We start from the raw sequence: 21,796 nt of genomic DNA on the forward strand, positions 1-21,796 counted from the left end.
TCAATCGGTCACTCAAGTAAAAAATGAGAGTCTAAATAAGCATATAATGAAAAACAAGTTGGTCATGCAGCCACACAAGGACTATGCGATTCCACATTACTCGGCTATGTTTCCAGCATTTTGTTGTTAGCATAGTGTCTGCAGCAGCTCCCCAGAGACCACTCTCCTCCACCAGCATTTATGAAAGACAGAAGCAGTAGAAAACTGGCTGAGTGGCATGGGGTCTCTGGAGCCGCTTAGATCAATGGGTGTCCTTTGAGCTTTCCTTCATTTCAAGAGGCACAGCGTCCAGAGGACGCTGGGAAAAATAGATTACTATGGCATTAATAAAACAAACTGTAATCCAAAACAAGAGCAAAAGCAAAAGGCTGTATCCGTGTTTTCCCCCAGGAAGAGTGTGGTGGCAAAAATTGTTGTACAAAAAGAATGTCAGGACACCTCAGCTGTCTTTGTGATGATTTAATGAAAAGAGGAATAACATTCAATTGAATGGAGCCACACAGTCCAACCGGTCACATGAACCGTGAGTCCTGAGTGAGCTGAACGTGCTTAAAGAAAAGTTATCTTATAGTTGGGAAGCTGGGAAAATAGACAAAACATCACCCATCACCCTGACAACCGTACTGTGTCAAAGCATGTGACCTTGGCAAGGAATGTACTTGACAACAGGCAACAGACAGTGTTATACCAAAATTTTCCATTACATCCATTACATACCCTTTTTAGCATTTTATGCTAAACCATAATAAAATAGGAAATTTTGCAATGACCTACCCCGTGACCACTATGCTCTGTTCCGCACCAGCCAAATGCTAGCACACCCCTTCTCCAACGCGGGAGTTAAAGAAACCCCGACAGGCAACAGACAGTGTTATACCAAAATTTTCCATTACAAGAGTCTGTGCGACTGTGTGCTTATGGCTGCTAATATTCACATACACACTAGCTTGCATACACTCACAAGCATATGCACACACAAATGCATGCAAAGTGGGATGCAGCCATGCTTGTAATGGCATTGTTCCTCAGAAAGGTTAATTTATCCCAGCTGAGCATGCTGTGATGGAGGAAGAGAGAACAAGGGTAAAAGAGAAATGAGCTGAGCCAGAAAAAGGAGAAAAAAATGTCAGCAGTAAGGATAGCAGTTCAAAAGGTGAGAAATTAAGTACACAATGCAGCATAATAAGGTTGAATTAAAGCTGCAAGCAACGATGAACAGGCCCTCGCACTCACGGCCACCGCCCCGATAAGCATATCAGAAATGACACCACCCACGACTTCCTATGTCAAACCATTGAAAAGTTATAGCATGAAATAGGGACAACCAATCAGAAGAATGGTCGGGGCTAATTCAGGCCAATGAAGGTCAAGGACTCCATAAAGAATCTGATGACCCCACCCACGACTCCCTATGTCAAACCATTCCAATGTTATAGCAGAAAATCGGGACAACGAATCAGAAGAAGGGGCGGGGCTAATTAAGGCCAACTAAGCTTAAGGACTTATTATAGAGTCCCATGACACCACCCACGACTTCCTATGTCAAACCATTCAAAAGTTATGGCAGATAAAAGTATTCTAGGGGGCGCTGTTGAGCCATTTTGCCACGCACATTAATGCAAACCATGAAATATCAAATTTATCGCCAGGCCTGGCTTGCATGCCAAATTTGGTGCCTTTTGGGGAACTATCAAATATAGACCAATCAGATGAAGGGGGGGTGCGCTTGTTGGCGTCTAGCGTCGCCACGGTAACACTTTTGAAAGAGAAAAGTAATGCGTGTAGTCGCAGGATGGAGACGCACATTTTGATGTATAAAGGTAGTTAATGATTTCATTGAAACCTTGGACAACAATCAACACTGTGCAGCCCTCTTTCTTGATCTGTCTAAGGCTTTCGACACAGTTGATCATGCTATTCTTACTCAAAGACTTGTGAATATTGGACTCTCTGAACAGACTGTCTTGTGGTTTGGAGATTATTTATCAGGTAGATCACAGTGTATGCAGGCTAAAGGTGTCACCTCCAGCCCCCTTAATATTACAAATGGTGTGCCCCAGGGGTCGGTCCTTGGGCCTTTACTTTTTATTATCTATATCAACTGTCTTGATCAAAATGCTGCTGAGGCAAATTTTCATTTTTATGCCAATGACACAGTGATTTATTGTTCTGCGCCTACTTTAAATCAGGCACTCTGTCAGCTACAGCTTGCTTTTAATACTGTGCAATGTACCCTGTTTGAGTTGAAGCTTCTTTTAAATGCTGACAAAACAAAACTCATGACGTTTTCTAATGCAAAATCCAAGCCAGTGAATCTCCCGTCCATCACTACTTTTCAGGGTTCTGAGATTGAATCTGTATCGCAATTTAAGTATCTTGGATTCATAATTGATGATTCGCTCTCATTTAAGCCTCATATTCAGCATCTTGTAAAAAAGTTGAAACTAAAATTGGGTTTTTATTTTAGAAATAAGGCTTGCTTTTCCTTCGAAGCCAAAAAGAGACTTGTTGCCACCACTTTTATGTCTGTGCTTGACTACGGCGATGTCCTATACATGCATGCATCTGCTCTATGTCTTCACTCATTGGATACTGTCTATCATGGAGCATTGAGATTTATAACAAATTTTAGATCTCGTACTCACCACTGCTCTTTGTACACTCGGGTCGGATGGTCTGCTCTGTCCACCCGTAGACTCTATCATTGGCATGTCTTTGTTTATAAGGCCATTCTTGGCCTACTTCCACTCTATTTAGGAAATTACGTTTTTCAAAAAAGCACTGGGAGTCATAACCTTTGCTCCCAGGACTTATTTGTATTGTCTGTACCTAGGGTCCGCACTAAACTAGGTAGTAGGGCCTTCAGCTATGCTGCTCCTTATGCATGGAATGAGTTGCAGAAAATTTTAAAATTAAGAGATCTGGTCTCACTTGATGCTTTTAAAGTTCTCCTGAAAGACTTGGAAGCAAGTACATTTAGCTGTAGGTGCTTTGATTGTTGTTGATTTTGACTATTTTTGCGATCTGTTTACTGTTTTGTTAAAACTGTTTTAATTGTTATAAATTGTTCTTATGTTATTTGTTTTTGTAACCATGTTGTTGCCTGTCTTGGCCAGGACTCTCTTGTAAAAGAGATTATTAATCTCAACGAGACTTTCTCCTGGTTAAATAAAGGTTAAATAAAAATAAAAAATAAAAATAACACATCTGGGTTCATGATACGGTTCGGGCTGAATTAACTCTCGAAGGAATGGCATATATTGCTCCAAAATTACGCAATTAATTTGTGCAAAAACTATTCGTGCCATCGTTCTGAAAATCCACAGGACTGTAGTTAAATTCAGGGCCTACAACTTTCTAAATCGGTTCATAATTTTTCGAGTAACGGTGTGCGAGTGGTGAGGCCCCAAAGTTCACGCAATGCGTTCCGGATGGGGCAAAAAGCGCACGTTTGTGCACATTGCGCACAAACGTGCACGGCAATCGCTAATAAAAGTCATACCCATCGATTCCCGATTAAGGCGCACGTTTCTACGTTTTTACTTTTCGCGTTTTCTCAAAGCTGTGGGACTAGTTACGCGCCAAAGTTTTCACGGAAGAATATGGAATAATAAATAAGCCTGAGCAATTCATGGGTTTCAGTCACGTGACATTTTTTGTTGTCAGCGCCATCTTGAGGACCGACCGAGGACCTTTCCGTCGCGCAGCCAATATGACGTCTCACCTAATAACTCACTTAACTCCCGAAGAACAGCAACGGTATCTACAGAAAATTGACACTTTAGGTTTCGATCCGTATATAATATCTAATCAATTACTGACTCCACTCCAGTCTGCCAAAAACCTGCCAGATTTGTCGTTTGCGGACATATATATCTACCTGGTCCACAATCTTTCTCCATACACCGGCAAAGCTCTCAAAGCTTTTAAAGTACCAAAGCTTACTGCTACTTCACATCAGGATGGGTTAAAGATGCCAAACTTCATCAAAGCATATGCCAGCTATGATAAATGATCTGAAGGTTTTTTTTTGTTTTTTTTCTCTTGTAAGCACTTTGAGATTTCCGAATGGAAAGTGCATTATAAATTAAATTCATTATTATTATTATTATTATTATTATTATGTGGAGGCCAAAAAAATGTTCGTGGTAACAGGAAAGGTAAGTGACAGTCTGGTGATGAATAGCATGAGCATTGAATTGCCTGCACAGGATACGTTTATGTAATGAAAAGTAAGAAGGCAGTTCACTTTTTCAGTAACGTTACTACTCTAGAAAGTAAAAACGTATCATCATGTCACCATAAAACTTTATTAAAACATAAAATATGATTTATTATATTATTAATGCAAATGTTCATCTTGCGCTCCCGATTTCCTGCGCGGTGCGTCCCGTGACGTCTCCATCACCAAGCGGCTCTCCCAAATCCAACTCAGCCTGGATCTCGTGTCCTCTGCTTTTTCCCCACATCTCAGTAATGATCTGACATGCTGACATGCTGGCTGCATTTAACACCACGAACACGCCGCTCATTCACGCTGTTTGCTGTTTGATTGCGTCACCACACGCAGTTATTAATTGTTTTTTTTCCCCCCCACTTACAGGACCTTTTCTCTCCCTCCCGTCCGATGTTCCAGGACCTATATAATAATAGGATATTATTTATTTCTGCCACTTTATTGTGGTTTTTGTGGTGAAATGAGGAGGAATCATAGATAACTTCTCATTTCAACTAACTGGATCAGCCGTTCCTCATCATGACTGTTTCCTACGGCGCTTTCAACCGGCTTTCAACACGAGTGAAAGGAAGAAAATAAAAGAACATTTAAATATCACAATATCTCACGGCCCACTTAAAGCACTGATAAAAGGTCAATCCCGCTTTTTTAGACTTATTGTTGTCGCATCCCACGGCACAACAGATAGACGGCATGCTGAAAGTCGGTCCTAAAGATGGCGCTGCGAGTACTGTGTGACGTCACATGATATCCATGAATAGTAATAGTGCCTCGTGCGCAGCACGAGGCACTCCTCCTCCCTTGCGAAGCTCAATGGAGGAGGAGTGCCACGTGGTGCAGCCGTGGCACTAACTAGACAATTTCCTCGCAGAAATTTCGAGAGTGCCACGGCGGGCTGCTGCACATTTGTGTACATTTTACAAGCAATAAAGGTGAAGGACTCAATACCGAGTCCAATGACACCACCCATGACTCTCTATGTCAAACCATTCAAAAGTTATTGTATATAAGCATATGTATGCGTATATATATGTATATATATATATTAAATATAGTAATAATGCACATATATATACCTTTGGTTTCTACCGTCATGGTATCAATCATTAATATGCGTGCAGACAAGGTAAAAAAAAAAAAAAAAAAAGAGAGAAGCTGCTTGCACAGCTCCTTTCAATGTCAGATCTGTCAAACGGCAACCTTGACATTTTTGATCGGTTCTTTGTGAAAGTCTGGGATAAAATAAACGGAGAATATTTTGACATTCCGGAAGATTTATGGAAAAAACTACCAATGAGAATTCTACAATATCTTGTCATCTCACTTAACTGTAGAAAAGAGGATGTCATGCAAGCCGTGTCAGAATCAGCTGTAAGTGAAATTGTTGCCGGATGTATTCTTGTACACCTGAAGAGCTATAGCAAGAAAAATTCCCGATTGGCAAGAATTGTTGGACGTGAATTTGGACCTTTATGGGAGGAATCGAAGATCATTTATGATAGGAAAGACAAAGGTGGACAAGGCAGAGAATGAGGAGACCTGAGCTCAGTGCAGGGCCCTCCCGGGGTTGATGCCAATGCCCAGGACTGTACTGGGTGAAGAAAAATGGGAAAAAAATCGGGATTGATGCCAATTCTGCTGCAAGGAGGACGATTACAGAATGCACAGTGTGCAGACGGTACATAGGAAAACTTGATACACTGTTTTGTGAGTTGGAGGCAACACTGAACGACAGACCCATCACAAAAGTTTCTGATGACCCAATGACCTCGAGGCCCTAACACCCAATCATGTATACCGTAGATTCTGCACTAGTGGTTGCCAGTTTTAGATGTAGGTATTTATTTGAAATGTAATAAATGTTGTCTAATAAATATGGATTCAATGTGCTGTTGCAGCTAATAATTGCCATCCTTCAGACATTATTCCATCTTTTTCAAATGCTGATCAAACAGAGGAACAAATTGTCATTAAGAACTATCCTTGAAGAGTTAAATGGACACAACCCTGTAATATGGACATATATAAAAGATTTTCCTTTCCACGTCAGTCCATGTTTTCCATGTAACACCACGTGACGTCACACCACTGCACAAGCAGAACAGCCCGCACCATCCAGGCCTCTAAACACCCATCAAAAGTATGCACGGTCTGCCACATGCACAACATGCAGAGAAAAATTTAAAGAAATCTTGCAACCACTAGTGTCAGAATCTAGGGTAGAGTGAAAGCATACACCAGACTACAGAATGATAAATGCATGGGAGTGAATGTGCATGCGTTCATGTTTGCAGCTCATAAGAATTAGAATCAGAATCAGTTCAACAACAAACAAGTTCTTGGAGCATCGACATTTTTCCAATTAAGAAAAATGATCAGAATCAGAAGACTCAGAATCAGAATCAGAATCAGAAGGCAAGGCAAGTTTATTTGTAGAGCACAGTTCAACACAAGGTCATTCACCGGTGCAACGGGCGACCTGTCCAGGGACGTCCTGACCGCCGCATCTCACCCTGACTGCTGGGATGATAAAGTAGCATTTCAGGTGTGTTTTTAATTTGCACCAATTCCATGATGATGGAAGTGAAGTCCCACCAACGAGACTGAAGGTTGATGGGAGGGAACCGGCGGCGCCGCGGTCCTGGAGGACCGGGACGGTCTGGGACCAGAGCAGAACCTTCATGATAGTTTCACACCTTTTAGGGAGTGAAAGGAGGGAGAAATATGAAATGTTCTATTTGTCATGATTTGGTGTTGTTTAAAGGACTTTAATCACTTTTACTGATCTGCTTTTGATTATCTGAGTTCATTGATCTTCACACCTTGAAAGCTGTGAAAGGAGGGAATTGTTGGGAACTTATTTTAGCCTTTGCAGGACTAGGAGAACTAAAACACAGATTAAAAAGGGCTAAACATCATTTGTGAGCGTGCTAACATTCAGGTATCCCAGGCTCTCGTAGGTTAACTCCTCATCACTGGAAGTGGTTCCCTCGTCTCAGGAAACCAGCGACGGAGAGCAGCAGCCCAGAGCGGTTACTAGAGTTCAACACTGAATCCACCATGTTTGGAGCCAAAGCAGACAAAGAGACCAGAGTGATCGGACCAATCAAGGCTCCAACGAAGGGAGGCCAAGTCTAAACCACGGTTCCTCCCCAGTTTAGACAATTATTTTGAAATATTTATCTAAATATTTGCATTTTTGTCGGAAGAAAACTATGAAGCACATTCTTGATCTGTTCTTTTCTGGGAGGTTGTCAGGGGAACCAAACGGTCAGTATGAAAGTTTACTTTGAATCTCCAATAAGAAAAAGTAGTTTGTCTTTATTTCTAACTATCTTCTCTCTCTCATCAACGAGCGCGCAGGTTTAAACCAGCCGACACCAGACAATAAACTATCATTTTTTGTCCAGACTTGCTTTTAAACTTCCAGAGATGTAACATGAGATGAGTTTGTAAGATGCAGCTTTTCTTCATGGTTGTTTCTGGTTCTCCTCATCATGTTCAGACTCTGCAGGGTTGGAGGAGCTCCACTCTGCCGCCCCCTGCAGGTGACCTGCTGCGTCGCAGTTAGACCAGTCAAGTTCATCTGTTTTCCACACCATTACAGGACTGTCTCAGAAAATTAGAATATTTTGATAAAGTTCTTTATTTTCTGTAATAAAATTAAAAAAACAAAAATGTCATACATTCTGGATTCATTACAAATCAACTGAAATATTGCAAGCCTTTTATTATTTTAATATTGCTGATTATTGCTTACAGTTTAAGATTAAGATTCCTAGAATATTCTAATTCTTTGAGATGGGATATTTGAGTTTTCTTAAGCTGTAAACCATGATCAGCAATATTAAAATAATAAAAAGCTTGCAATATTTCAGTTTTTTTGTAATGAATCCAGAATGTATGACATTTTTGCATTACAGAAAATAAAAGGACTTTATCACAATATTCTAATTTTCTGAGACAGTCCTGTAGTTATTTAAAGTACGGCTTTCTAAGGTATCCGTCATTTGTGTGATGTCACAGATGGACCCAACAAATCTACCAATCAGCATTCAGGAAGATTCTCGGGAGTTCTTGTGGACAGGATTACGGAAGAGTATCAGGGCCATGCAGGAGAGAAAATATTTGAGAGGGGAAGAGTTTTTTTATTGTACACTTCGAAAAAAAAGTCGAAACGTGGAGAAAAAATTCAAAATGTCGAGATTAATGTTGAAATACAATTTCAAGAATAAAGTCGAAATTTCGCCTTTTTTCTCAACATTTAGAATTTTTCCTCGAAATTGTACTTCAACATTAATCTCGACATTTTGACATTTTCCTCAAAGTGCATAATGAAAAAAAAAATGTTCCTCCTCTAAAATATTATTTTTAGTTTTCTCCTGCCTGGCCCTAATACTTCTCTGTACAAGATTACCCATCTGACTCTAGATGTGCTTTTATAAAAGACTGGGACCTCAAATTGGTGTGGAGACTCTTTATTGTTCTGGTCTTTGTCGATAAAAAAAACCATAAACTCTGTTTGACTTCAAAAATGTAGAAACTAAACAGCTGAACAGAAGAAGAATGTTGATTTTACAGAAGTTTGGCAGTAAAACCGATAAAATACCCAGTCTGTAAAAGAATGGTGGAGCTTCTCCACCTTCACATGTTGCTCACATGGTCCACCATGGTGTCGGTGGACTTCCAGCCCTCCACCAGCAGGGCGGCCACCAGCTCCAGCCGCTGCAGCGCGGCCGTCCACGTGTCCGGGTCCCGGTCCGCCGGGTTCTCCCTCAGGTCCAGGACCAGGCCCTGGGGGGCAGCCAGACCTGCCAGCCTCTTAGCGAACCGCAGCAGCTCCGGCGGCCGGATGAAGTTGGAGCTGAGGACGACAAACGAGACAACGAAGGAATGAGCTGATGGTGACGGAGCAGGCTCTGCTGACTGAAGGATCATGGGAAATATGAGGCTCTGCAGACTTCTGGGAGGTATTTGTCTAAAACTAAGACGCACCACGAGTGATGACTTTTAATGTTTTGAGGCAAGAAAGGGATCTAAAACTAACTTTCCCGGTCATGAAATCACTACACTGACTTCCAGTGAGTCAAAGAATACAGTTTAAAATCTTCCTGCTGGTCTACAAAGACCTGAATGGTCTTGGACCAAAATACATGGTTTATCTGTTAGTTCCTATGAAGCTCCCAGACCCCTGAGCTTCATCTGGATCTGTTAGTTCCTATGAAGCTCCCAGACCCCTGAGGTTCATCTGGATCTGGTTTGTTGTGGTTCCAGAACCAGAACCAAGCAAGGTTCAGCAGCGTTCAGTTATTCTGCTCCTCACCGGTGGAACAAACTTCCTGTAAACCTGAGGTCTGCTGCAACTGTAGATCCTTTAAATCAGGATAAAAACATTACTGTGTAATTAAATACTTACCTGCTGTACTCTACTGTCCTTACTTTTAACAACTTGTGCTTTTTATTATTTTACCTCTTTTCTTATCATTTTATTTCATTTTATTTGTTATTTAAAGCAGTACAATGTAACTTTTCCACCTCAATATCATATTTCCAGAGTCATTGTGATGGAACATCAACTTCCAACAGGTTTAATGAACCTCTGTCATGGTCTGAGGGGTCTGTGTTGCCTGCACTGGCACTATGTAACTTTGAGGAGCATGGTAGGAACCCTTCCACACTACTGGTAAAGCACTACCGCTTTTGTCCAAAGGAGACGCCAAACTCAACGAAAGCTGAAAGTTACATTGTGCTGCTTTAAAGGGATTGTGACATGAAAAACACATTTTTCTTGATTTTTTGTGTTTTGTTGGGTGTCTTGACATCAATTACACCCAAAAAACAACGAACTTTTAACATTCAGTGTATTGTGTGCTTTCTGGGATTTTCCGCATAACTGTGCAAAAACGGCGCACCTGGTTTGGTGGCGGGTCGTTATGTATAGACCCGCTAAATCACCGCCCCCTCCACCCAGCTCCCTGCCTCCTCTCCTCTCCAGCGCACCATAAAGGCTGATTTATGGTTCCGCGTTACACCGACGCAGAGCCTACGGCGTAGGGTTACGCGGCGACGCGCACCGTTCGCTGAACCCTACGGCGTAGGCTCTGCGTCGATTTAACGCGGAACCATAAATCAGGCTTAACACGGAGCTGTTTAGAGCCTCTTCTGTTCTAATCACCGGAGGAAAACTGCTAAGAAGACCCGCGGCCACTGACTGGACTTAAGATAAGGGGACAGTGCTGCTTGCATGCCTTTATTTTGATGATTGTTTGCTGTGGTTCGCCCTCCTGCTTTTCCGTGCATGCTTCGCCTGTCGCTCTCGGCAACTCTCCGACGCCGCTGTGAGCGTATGGCTGGAGGAGGAGGAGGTTTGGAGGAGGAGCGGAGCAATGATTGACAGGAAAGGGGGAAAGGACCCGTTTTTCACGGCGCAAAAAAACACTGTAATAAAAAGCCAGGAAAAAGAGTACTAGAGTGAAGTTTTTCTTGTTACACTCTTTTAGACACATTTGAGGGATGTTGGCCAAGACTTTTAATAGTGTTAAAAGCATGTTAAAAATGATGTCACAATACCTTTAAGCATACTCTTAAATTAAAAACTTATGATTTTTGAAAAACACGTGAAGTTATGGATAAGCCCTGAATGCAGGCATTGTGACATAGAATTGTCAAATTGGTTTAATTCACCGTATGAATTGTTACAGATTACTTTTGTAATACTGTATTTGACCCGGTCTTTGTACGTTTTGACCGTATAGAAACGTAATTCTTGCCATTTTAAGAATGAGATGTACCTGCTGTACTCTACTGCCCTTACTTTTTAACAACTTGTGCTTTTTATTATTTTACCTCTTTCCTAATCATTTTATTTCATTTTATTTGTTATTTACTGTTTAATTGTGTCTTGCTGCTTTTAATGTTGATGTAAAGCACTTTGGATTACCCTTGCCTTGCCTTTTTGGACATGACTTCAAACCAGAATAATCTCCTGAAGGTTTTAATCACTTTTACTGATCTGCTTTTGATTATCTGAGTTCATTGATCTTCACACCTTGAAAGCTGTGAAAGGAGGGAATTGTTGGGAACTTATTTTAGCCTTTGCAGGACTAGGAGAACTAAAACACACATTAAAAAGGGCTAAACATCATTTGTGAGTGTTCTAACATTCAGGTATCCCAGGCTCTCGTAGGTTAACTCGTCATCACTGGAAGTGGTTCCCTCGTCTCAGGAAACCAGCGACGGAGAGCAGCAGCCCAGAGCGGTTACTAGAGTTCAACACTGAATCCACCATGTTTGGAGCCAAAGCAGACAAAGAGACCAGAGTGATCGGACCAATCAAGGCTCCAACGAAGGGAGGCCAAGTCTAAACCACGGTTCCTCCCCAGTTTAGACAATTATTTTGAAATATTTATCTAAATATTTGCATTTTTGTCAGAAGAAAACTATGAAGCACATTCTTGATCTGTTCTTTTCTGGGAGGTTGTCAGGGGAACCAAACGGTCTGTATGAAAGTTTACTTTGAATCTCCAATAAGAAAAAGTTGTTTGTCTTTATTTCTAACTATCTTCTCTCTCTCATCATGCATGCAATAAACATGCTTTAAAATCAACCTCTGTAGTCTCTGCTCGTCCTTCAGGGTCCATCACATCTGCTCTGAGAACATCTGCTGTGTTCTGCTTCTGTCCACGGAGATAAAAAACATTTACAATCTTTTACTTCTCAAATTAAAAAAGGGACCAACGTTTTGGAGGGATTTTCAAAATAAAAGAAGCGATAACAAAAAGCAGACTGAAGTACAGATCTGTCAACAAACGTTTGACTTAAAGCGCTAAGCGTGTTCAGATGTTTGTGTACTTCTCCCTGCGACCCGTCAGAACCTCAGAACCTGCTGGTTCCAGCTCGGCTCTAGAGCTCACAGATCTGGGTTTCCTGTTCCTGTCGGTGACCACGAGGACGACAGAACCTACGGGGTTGAGAAGATCTCACCTGATGTCCAGCCGCTTCACGGAGCTGGGTGCCGGCCCGGAGAACAGTTCTGCCAGAACCCAGACGCTCCTGGCTGTGGAGACAGGAGACGTTAACCGTTGGTTCTGAGTCCTGCTCTACAAGCACAGCTGCTGGAATGACAGAATCCAGCTGAAGGGAGAAGCAGGTAAAGCCACAAGCAGGAAATTAAGGAGTACCAGAGAGTATTAGGGCCAGGCAGGAGAAAAATAAAAATAATATTTTAGAGGAGGAAGATTTTTTTTTATTATGCACTTCGAGAAAAAAGTTGAAATGTTGAGAAAAAAGTTGAAATGTTGAGAAAAAAGTTGAAATGTTGAGAAAAAAGTTGAAATGTCGAGATTAATGTTGAAGTACAATTTCGAGAAAAAAGTCCAAATGTTGAGAAAAAAGTCAAAATTTTGAGAATAAAGTCAACCTTCTGTGACTATAACAAACAGTGCATGTGACTGTCTTTACAAAATGCCTCGTAGGCCTATAGACCCTCCAAAGATGGAAGTTAGTTAGTTAGTTAATTGGTTAGTTAGTTAGTTAGTTAGTTAGTTCCGGCTGCTGCTGCAGAGCAGTCAGTCGCTCTCTAAAGGATTGGATGGGCCAGAGGAGACATTTACACCTTATTCACCAAAATGTATTTCAACATTAATCTCCCACATTTCGACTTTTTTCTTGACATTTCGACTTTTTTCTCCAAGTGCACAATAAAAAGAAATCTTCCCCTCTCAAATATTTGTTCTCCTGCCTGGCCCTGATACCGTAGAAGGAGGGACACAACAGAAACATCCTAAACTATTGATACAAGAGGAACTGGACAAACGCCCCGTGATTTCATGCTCATGCACGTGATTTCATGCTTCATGCATTCTGCTGGTCCTGCTTCAGTTCTGCTGGTCCTGCTTCAGTTCTGCGTTCAGATTCAGTAAACTGATAATAATTCCATCACAGGTGACCATGAGCTGAGTGAAGCTAACACAGCTCAGCGTGATTGACAGGAGGTGGGCGTGTCCCAGCTGGTTTCCCAGACCTGTTGGTTCGGTCCATGTCCAACACGGCACCACTCGTCCTCAGAAAACCTGCGTTTGACATCCAGTTCTTCCCTCCGGTGTTCTCTTCAGCTGCTCCACTGGTACCAGACTGATCTCCCACCAAGAGCCACAGCCCCACAGGATTTCCTCATGTTTCAGTAGAAGAGCAGAGACTGAAAGGTGGTCTTACCGATGCGGTTCTGAGCCAGACTGAGCGTGTGCAGTGAAGGCAGCGTCTTCAGAGCCTCCACCAGCTGCTGCAGACCTCCGTCTTTATCCACACAACTCTCCAGGAGACGACAGTCACTCAACCTGAGGTCTGACAGGACAGGAGGACAGGAGGACAGGAGGACAGGAGGACAGGAGGACAGGAGGACAGGAGGACAGGAGGACAATTCAATTCAATTCAATTCAATTTTATTTATATAGCGTCTAATACAACAGAGTTGTCTCTAGACGCTTTACAGAGACCCATACCCAGAACATGACCCCCGAGGACAGGAGGACAGGAGGACAGGAGGACAGGAGGACAGGAGGACAGGAGACGGTCAGGGGGGGGAGTCCAAGCCACATATTGATTACATTAGACAGAAATTGTCAAGATCTATTGGTATTATTTAAAAAACAAGGGATCTGTTGGACAAAAAAATTTTGCACATATTGTATTTCTCTTATAAAGCCATACATGTCATATTGTGGGGATTTGGGGAAACACATACAGAACTGATATAGACCTTATAGTTAAACTCCAGACAAGAGTTATAAGAATAATAAATAAAGTTTCCTATCACGATACTACTAATACATTATTATTAGAGTCAGCCACATAAAAATTCACAGATATTGTTTATTTAAAAACATGAGAAATATTATTTCGAGTTAAGAATAAAAGCCTCCCTACTTGTATTCAACATTTCTTTAGATTAAAAGAAACAAATTATAATTAAGAAGGCTATGGGTCTTTGAAACATGTTATGTGAGGACTAATGTTAAATACAGATGCGTTTAATTTTTGGGAGTCAAATTATGGAATGGACTTTGTGATGAACTGGAATGATGTAGATCTCTGTTGAGTTTTAAAATAATGTTGAAAGACAAAATAATTAAAGGAGCTGTATGTAAGAGCAATAATAAAACGAATCATAAAATGACCCCGATATGTCAACAGACATTTAAAAATCATGTTCATTTCAAATACTTATGTCACTGACAACAGCACTCAAGCCAGGATATTCCAGTTTAAAAAGAGGAGTTGCAGCCCTCAACTGATGTTTATGTTGTCATTTTTTGTTTTGGCCTGAAGCTCCACCCTCCACCTATCTCCCAATCACCAAGTCAGTATTGTTTCTGAAGCTCCACCCTCCACCTATCTCCCAATCACCAAGTCAGTATTGTTTCTGAAGCTCCACCCTCCACCTATCTCCCAATCACCAAGTCAGTATTGTTTCTGAAGCTCCACCCTCCACCTATCTCCCAATCACCAAGTCAGTATTGTTTCTGAAGCTCCCCCCTCCACCTATCTCCCAATCATGAAGTCAGTATTGTTTCGGCATCCGGGTTGCCAGCTCGGCTCTAATTATTGCAGCCATGGCAGCCTACGTTCCTGCTGCATTCTGCAGCCTACCTGGCAACCTCTGGTCGGGGGGAGGAGGGGGAGGGTACACGCCGCTCAACAATATTTGGAAAGTGACTGCAGTACCAGTTTTGGACATTTCTTACAGACGGCTCCTTTAAGGATTACAATGCAAAATGGTTTGAATATAATTTAATTATGCAGAGCGATTTAAAGTAAATTTTCTTTTCTTTCTTGTCTTTTGTATTACTGATAAACTGGGTTATCTTTTGGAAGGTACAGGATCGGCAGAAATAAGCCTCGGCTTCAGCCTACTCCTTTTTCGGTTTCACAGAGTTCGTGTGTTATTGGTTATTGTGTGAAACTGATTAGTGTAGATATGTAGGATAATGTTTTGTCAGTTACATGCACACAAGTTAGGTTGCATATAATGTAATGTAACTGAAATAAACTATTGATTCATTCCCTCCTGGTGAAAGCAGAGTGAAGATGGACCCGGAGCAGCAGCAGCAGCACGGAGCTCGTCTCACCTTCCAGCTCACAGTCCTTCAGCAGGTGCAGGAGCTCAGGAAGACAGTCCGACAGCTTCATGTCCTCCAGGTGGAGGGTCTTCAGGCGCCGGTTCCACTCTGAAAAACATTTCAATGACATTTTAAGAGAGTTTTATGTCCCTGTCAGAAACTTCAAAGGGGAACTCTCTGGACTGAGCAGCTCCATCGTCTCCGTGCAGGACTCAACAGATACGGTGGAGCAGTGAACAGTGACTTTCTCCTAAAAAGAAGCAGAAGAAAAGACGACATGCAGGACTAACGTCAGGAGAGATGGGACTATTCTTTTCCACAACGGCGCTATTTTTACTGGATAATATGTATTTTTGATTAATTAAAAACTACATAAAATAGATTGTGTATTCCTCTTTCATATTTACATTATTGGTAACCGTTTTATAAAAGCAATACATCACTTTGCGTCGGGCCGAAGAACATATAATGTAATGCAATATAATGAGCGTATACCACAGCATGTCGTGATGTATTGCTTAAATATTCATATTTAATTTATATTATAATATAATAATAATTTAATCAAATTATAGTATTTGACAATAATGGAGTCCCACAGAACTAAGACCACAGGCCAGTCATTTTCAACAAGGAACACTGTGTGCAGCACCTCACTGTCAGGAAGCGTGGAGGGGTAGGACTGCACGCACCCGTACGGTTCAACGGGTTGAGCAGGCGACTTATGTAAACCTTCCCCTGTACAGCGACGCGGGGTCCATTCCAGTCGCAGCATATTTTGCCCCTGCTTCCTACCTGTCTGTCTTTCACTGCAACTGTCAAATAAAGTCGCAAGAGCCGCATGATACCGGGCAAAGAGCCTGTTCCCATTCCTGTAAAAGTCGCCCAAAACGCCTATCCAAGGCAAACCCAAAGTAAATTGAAAGCTGTTCTTGAACCGTTTGAAGTACAGAGAGGGTTTAGGTGTCTTTTGAAAGGTAACACTCTGAAGTTCTTCCCCCAACTGTCCGAATCACTGTAACTACCACTACTATTCAGTAATCTCAGTTTGAACATGCTGTCCTTGTGGGTGACTTGCTGTGTGTCCTGTTTCCGTGCCGCAGCCACAGTTCCTGGCAGAAGGTGAACCACGCTGCAGGTTCTCCCTGGGACTGTCATTAGTGAGGACAGGCCTCCGCGCAGAGGAAGCAGGCCAGAGTCACGGGAGCAGCTCAAAAAACAACTGGCAAAATAAAACCCAAAGCAGCAACATACAACCCTCTCAAGAGTGATAACAAGGTGCTAAATCCTGACACTCACTGAGCAGAAAGAGGACATTCCTGTTGATTTGGGCCGACCTGACACGCATCAGTCCCAGACTTTGATCACATCAAATCCACTGCGGTGGCACATAAAGACTAGTGATGCACCGAAATGAAAATTTGTGGCCGAAACCGAAACTAATAATAAACACTTGGCCCAATACCGAACAATACCGAACATGGTTCTTCACCAGTTTTTCATTTATTTTGCCAATTTTTTCACCATTGCATAAATCAAATACATTTGATTTAGGCTTTTCAAAGAAAAAAATCTTCTACAAAATTACAAGGTAGAAAATATTTATTGAACATAAAAAAATGAAATTTTTTAAATTTCCCAGCATTATGTTGTTTTGGTTCCACCTCCTGGTGAACGTTAGGTAAAATTCTTATGGGGTTAGTTTTTGGTTGGCCAACGATTTATGTAGTACGCAACGTTACGGGACGGAGCGGCCAGTCTATTTCCTTATTTTACAACGCTGTTATTAACTGTTCGTTTTTTTTCCCCACTTATTCCACCGAACACCGAAAGTGTTTTTTTGCCTTTTTCGGCCGAACAATTTCGGTTACCAAACAATCGGTGCATCACTAATAAAGACAGAATCCTAAAGCCCCGTCACTGTGCTGATATTTGTGCTCCTGACTGTATTGTTCCTACCAAGAGTCAGATGTGTGAGAGGGTGAAGCAGGAACTCTCCCCGTGGGAGGACCGGTACCTGCCAGAGTGTTGAGGAGCGAGCTCAGGGCCGAGCCGGTGGGCAGCCTGATCCCAGACAGATGAAGCCGGCCCAGCCGCGGGGACCGCCGCAGCACAGACAACAGGAAGTACAGGTTTGTGTGCAACTTGAACTGGACCGTCAGCTTCTCCAGAGGCAGCTCTGCAGAAAGACAAGAGCACATCATTAGACATAATCTCAACCTGGACCACTTCAGCGTCCAGCAACCATACACTCACCAGGACTAAAGCTTCTACAGGTGGAGCCGCTCAACCCACTGAGCTCTCCAGGACCCGTAGTTTCACTAATCTTTAGTACATCTTTACAAACATCGTAGATCCAATACCTGCTTTTATTCTGCAATTCACTGAAATGTTCACTCTTATTCATTCTTATTTATTTATACGGAAGCGTATTGCATTCACTTGAGAAAAAAAAAAATCTGCTCTGTTTTTCTGAATTAACGAAATAATTATCTCAGAATTTGGAGAAAAACTTTTAATGAAAATAAATAAATCTGCTTCAGATCAGAATGGGCTTTCAGTCTGAACAACTGAAAGTCCTGAGGTGCCTGCGCAAAGTCGACAAACTAATAAAAATACCATCTATATAACTTAAAGACAAGAGTATCTCCCTATGTTTCAAACCAAAAGCAAAATTAAACTCGACAGGAACATGTTTGTATGAAATCCAGCTCTCAAGTGAATGACAGCTTCTTGCAAGTTGTGAGGTATCTGGTTAATTCAGAAAAACAGAGCAGATTTTACTTTGATTGTGACGTAAAAACGTTCGTTCGGTCATCCAGCAGAAATGTTTTATGCTCCAGTCAGCAGCTGGTCAACCTTTAGTGGCCCCTGAGCCATTAAAATAATCCTCTCATCTGTCCCTAGGAACCTAGAGTGGACGTGTGGTAGAGTTCCTGCAACACGTCCGAGTGTGCGAGGGCTTGTGTGTTTGATGCACCTGAGACGTTGGAGTCAGCAGTCGGGGGAGAGTTGGATGAGATGGGGAGACCCCACATGATGGCGTGGACCTCCGTCTGCAGGGATGTGAGTCGGGGACAGGCGTCCAGCAGCACCTCCATGAGGCCGGCGTTGGGCAGGACACTGATGTTCAGGTGGGTGATGAGGCTGCGGCCGCTGGCAGACAGATGCTTCAGAGCCCAGGCCAAAGTCAGCACGTCCTTCTCCTGGAACAGAGCTGACAGAACAACCAGTATGAACTTAGCTGAAGAGGTTTACACGGATTTTATTCATGTTTCTGCAGAGGAGGAGGAGTTAACACAACAGGCTGTTTCACATTTCCACCAGGCAACCATATTGTCATTGGAAACTACCGTATTTTCCGCACTATATGGCGCACCTAAAAGCCTTTAATTTTCTCAAAAACCGGCAGTGCGCCTTATATATGATAATTACGGTAATTTCTGTTACTGTAGTCAGGGGGATTGTGGGTAATGTAGTTGGTGTTACCAAAGTAATGGCGCTAAAACCGTCAGGAATCGTCACAGACCTTCAAGACAACAGCAGCGAAGCTGACTCGCATAATGGAAACTTTGACAAGACGGAGCAAAGCTGGTTTTTATTTTGTTAATAAAGTTTGACATACGGTACTTTTCTTCTTGTTTTTTTTTTGCATTTGCTGTAGGATTTTGTAGCATTTCCTGTAGCGCAGCTCCATCAGGTAGATACGTAACTCAACCCCCGGCCACTATAGTACGGTATTTTACCAGATATTTATTTATGCGCCTTATAATGCGGTGCGCCTTATATATGGAAAAGGTTTTAAAATACGTCATTCATTGAAGATGCGCCTTATAATGCAGAAAATACGGTAGTCTTTACCTCTGTAGCACAAACAATACGACTGTTTGTGTCGATCCATTTGTGGGCTTTTAGTCGGTGTTCTGAACAAATCAGACAATAAACATCTTCATGACTGACTTCAGTCCATTTTCAGATAAACACCTCGTGTTTTCTGCAAGTTACGCCTTATTTCTAACATCTGCCTTCTTGACAGAAAGTGGTGTGAAGACGGTAGTTTGACCCCAGTGTTAACACTCCTACAAGGAAAAACTGTGTTTCCTCTACCGACCACCAGGGTCTGATCCAGACCTGCAGTAATACACGTATTTACAGTCTGTTCAAAAAAGAAAAGTTTTAGTCTCCATAGCTAGATTTCACATCCATGACAACAAAATAAAATTATACAAAATAGCATGTTCATGCATAATTAGGCCCGTGGTGTTCTGAACCTCAGTATCACCACTTTACCCACATGTTCAGTCAACTTGACATCTAAGCTGTAAATAATGACCCAACAGAGCACAGTAGACGCTGGCAAAAATATCGATATGGGAATATATGGCAATATATTTATATATATAAAATATGGCAATACTCTGCCGGCCAATTCGATATTGATATTCAAAATTTGAATTTCAGATTTTTTTTATTTTTCCAAATAATAAATCATGTTTCAGATGTTGTAAATCCAGTACGACTTTATTTTATCCATGGGCTTAATGCCTTTTACAGTTTTCAGCTAACTATGCATGACATCGCAATATATCGCTAAATTTCAACATTGTATCGTGACTCGAGTATCGTGATGTGTATCGTATCGTGAGGTCCTTGGCAATACCCACCCCTAGAGCACGGACCATCTTGTTTTCAATTAAATTTTATTTATATATCGTCTATTACAACAGAAGTTGTCTCCAGGATCTTTCCAGAGACCAGAACATGAACCCCCAAGCAATTATTACATAAACAATTACAACAACAATGGCAGGTAAAAACTCTCACTCATCTCACTCATCTTCTCCCGCTTTATCCGTTCCCGGGTCGCGGGGGCAGCAGCCTCAGCAGGGATGCCCAGACTTCCCTCACCCCAGACACTTCCTCCAGCTCTTCCGGGGGGAGTCCGAGGCGTTCCCAGGCCAGCCGAGAGACATAGTCTCTCCAGCGTGTCCTGGGTCTTCCCCGGGGTCTCCTCCCGGTGGGACATGCCTGGAACACCTCCCTAGGGAGGCGTCCAGGAGGATCCGGTACAGATGCCCAAGCCACCTCAGCTGACTCCTCTCAATGTGAAGGAGCAGCGGCTCGACTCCGAGCTCCTCCCGGGTGACCGAACTCCTCACCCTATCTCTAAGGGAGCGTCCAGCCACCCTGCGGAGGAAACTCATCTCTAAGGGAGCGTCCAGCCACCCTGCGGAGGAAACTCATCTCGGCCGCTTGTATCTGCGATCTAATCCTTTCGGTCACTACCAAAAGTTCATGACCATAGGTGAGGGTAGGGTAAAAAGGTAAAAACTCCCTCCACTTAAAGGAGCATGAGGCTCCTTTTAAAGGTATTGTGACATAATTTTTAACATGCTTTTAACACTATTAAAAGTCTTGGCCAATATCCCTCAAATGTGTCTAAAAAGGTGTAACAAGAAAAACTTCACTCCAGTACTCCATGCCTGGCTTTTTTATGACGGTGTTTTTTGCGCAGTGAAAAACGCGTCCTTTTCCCCCTTTCCTGTCAATCATTGCCCTGAGCTCTTCCCTCTTCGCTCGCCGCTACTGAGGGAATCCTTGTTAGTTTCTTTTCCTCCGCTTAGTAATATGCTTAAATTCAGCGGGTTGTCTCGTCTGATCTGAGGTCGTAGGCGAAAAAAAAGGAGAGCGCGGGTGGAGAGGAGACGTCTCTCTCCCTCCAGCCCGCGGCTCAGTGCTCGGGTGATTTGTCTTGTGGGCAGAGAGAGGATAGGTGATGGGCAGGGAGCTGGGTGGAGGGGGCGGTGATTTAGCGGACCTATACGTATAGGTCCGCCACCCAACCAGATGCGCCGTTTTTGCATAGTTATGCGGAAACTCCCAGAAAGCACACAATACACTGAATGTTAAAAGTTCGTTTTTTTGGGTGTAATTGATGTCAAGACACCCAACAAAACACAAAAAATCAAGAAAAATGTGTTTTTCATGTCACAATCCCTTTAAGAAATGAGACTCTCTAGCGCCACCCTTCACCACGACGGCCGTCGGGGGTACTGCAGCCAACAGTGAAGCCGGCACGGGAGAACGGGGAGAACGCACATGCAGCGTCATGTGACGTCACATCCGCAGGACAGCGCGGGAAATTCGGAGTCCGAATTGCAGCACATTTTGCAGCACACAGCCTGTTCAAGGCAAAGGAGAGATACACTAGAGCAGGGGTTCTTAACCTTTCTGACCTTGCGGCCCAATTTTTCCAGTACAGAGTGGCCCGGGGCCCATTAAATATTAAAATTGTATAGCTGGGGTATTCAACTAAAACTTTAAGAGGTCCATTTAGAGAAGATTTACTCAAGCGAAGGTCCAGAACATCATAATATATATATATATATATATATATATATATATATATATATATATATATATATATATTATGTGTGTGTAT

General features: G+C 42.4%; 1 protein-coding gene across 5 annotated transcripts in view; it reads right to left on the minus strand.

Annotated features, from left to right (window-relative positions):
* Positions 1 to 21,796, minus strand: part of lrrc41 (leucine rich repeat containing 41) — a 96,084-nt gene that overhangs the window by 65,647 nt on the left and 8,641 nt on the right. The window contains exons 5-11 of one of the 5 annotated variants that reach the window (XM_061737461.1): positions 18,335 to 18,571; positions 17,372 to 17,533; positions 15,364 to 15,462; positions 13,451 to 13,579; positions 12,221 to 12,293; positions 8,897 to 9,101; positions 6,664 to 6,933 (exon numbers count right to left, since the gene is read on the minus strand). In XM_061737461.1, coding sequence (XP_061593445.1) covers positions 6,928 to 6,933; positions 8,897 to 9,101; positions 12,221 to 12,293; positions 13,451 to 13,579; positions 15,364 to 15,462; positions 17,372 to 17,533; positions 18,335 to 18,571 — 911 coding nt within the window. In that variant the 3' untranslated portion in view covers positions 6,664 to 6,927. Of the gene's footprint in view, positions 1 to 6,663; positions 6,934 to 8,182; positions 9,102 to 12,220; positions 12,294 to 13,450; positions 13,580 to 15,363; positions 15,463 to 17,371; positions 17,534 to 18,334; positions 18,572 to 21,796 lie in introns of those variants that run through there. The other 4 variants (XM_061737460.1, XM_061737457.1, XM_061737459.1 and 1 more) reach the window with 4 other exon arrangements.

The sequence above is a fragment of the Cololabis saira genome, chromosome 13 (assembly GCF_033807715.1).
Source record: "Cololabis saira isolate AMF1-May2022 chromosome 13, fColSai1.1, whole genome shotgun sequence".
NCBI classification, from domain to species: Eukaryota; Metazoa; Chordata; class Actinopteri; order Beloniformes; family Belonidae; genus Cololabis; species Cololabis saira.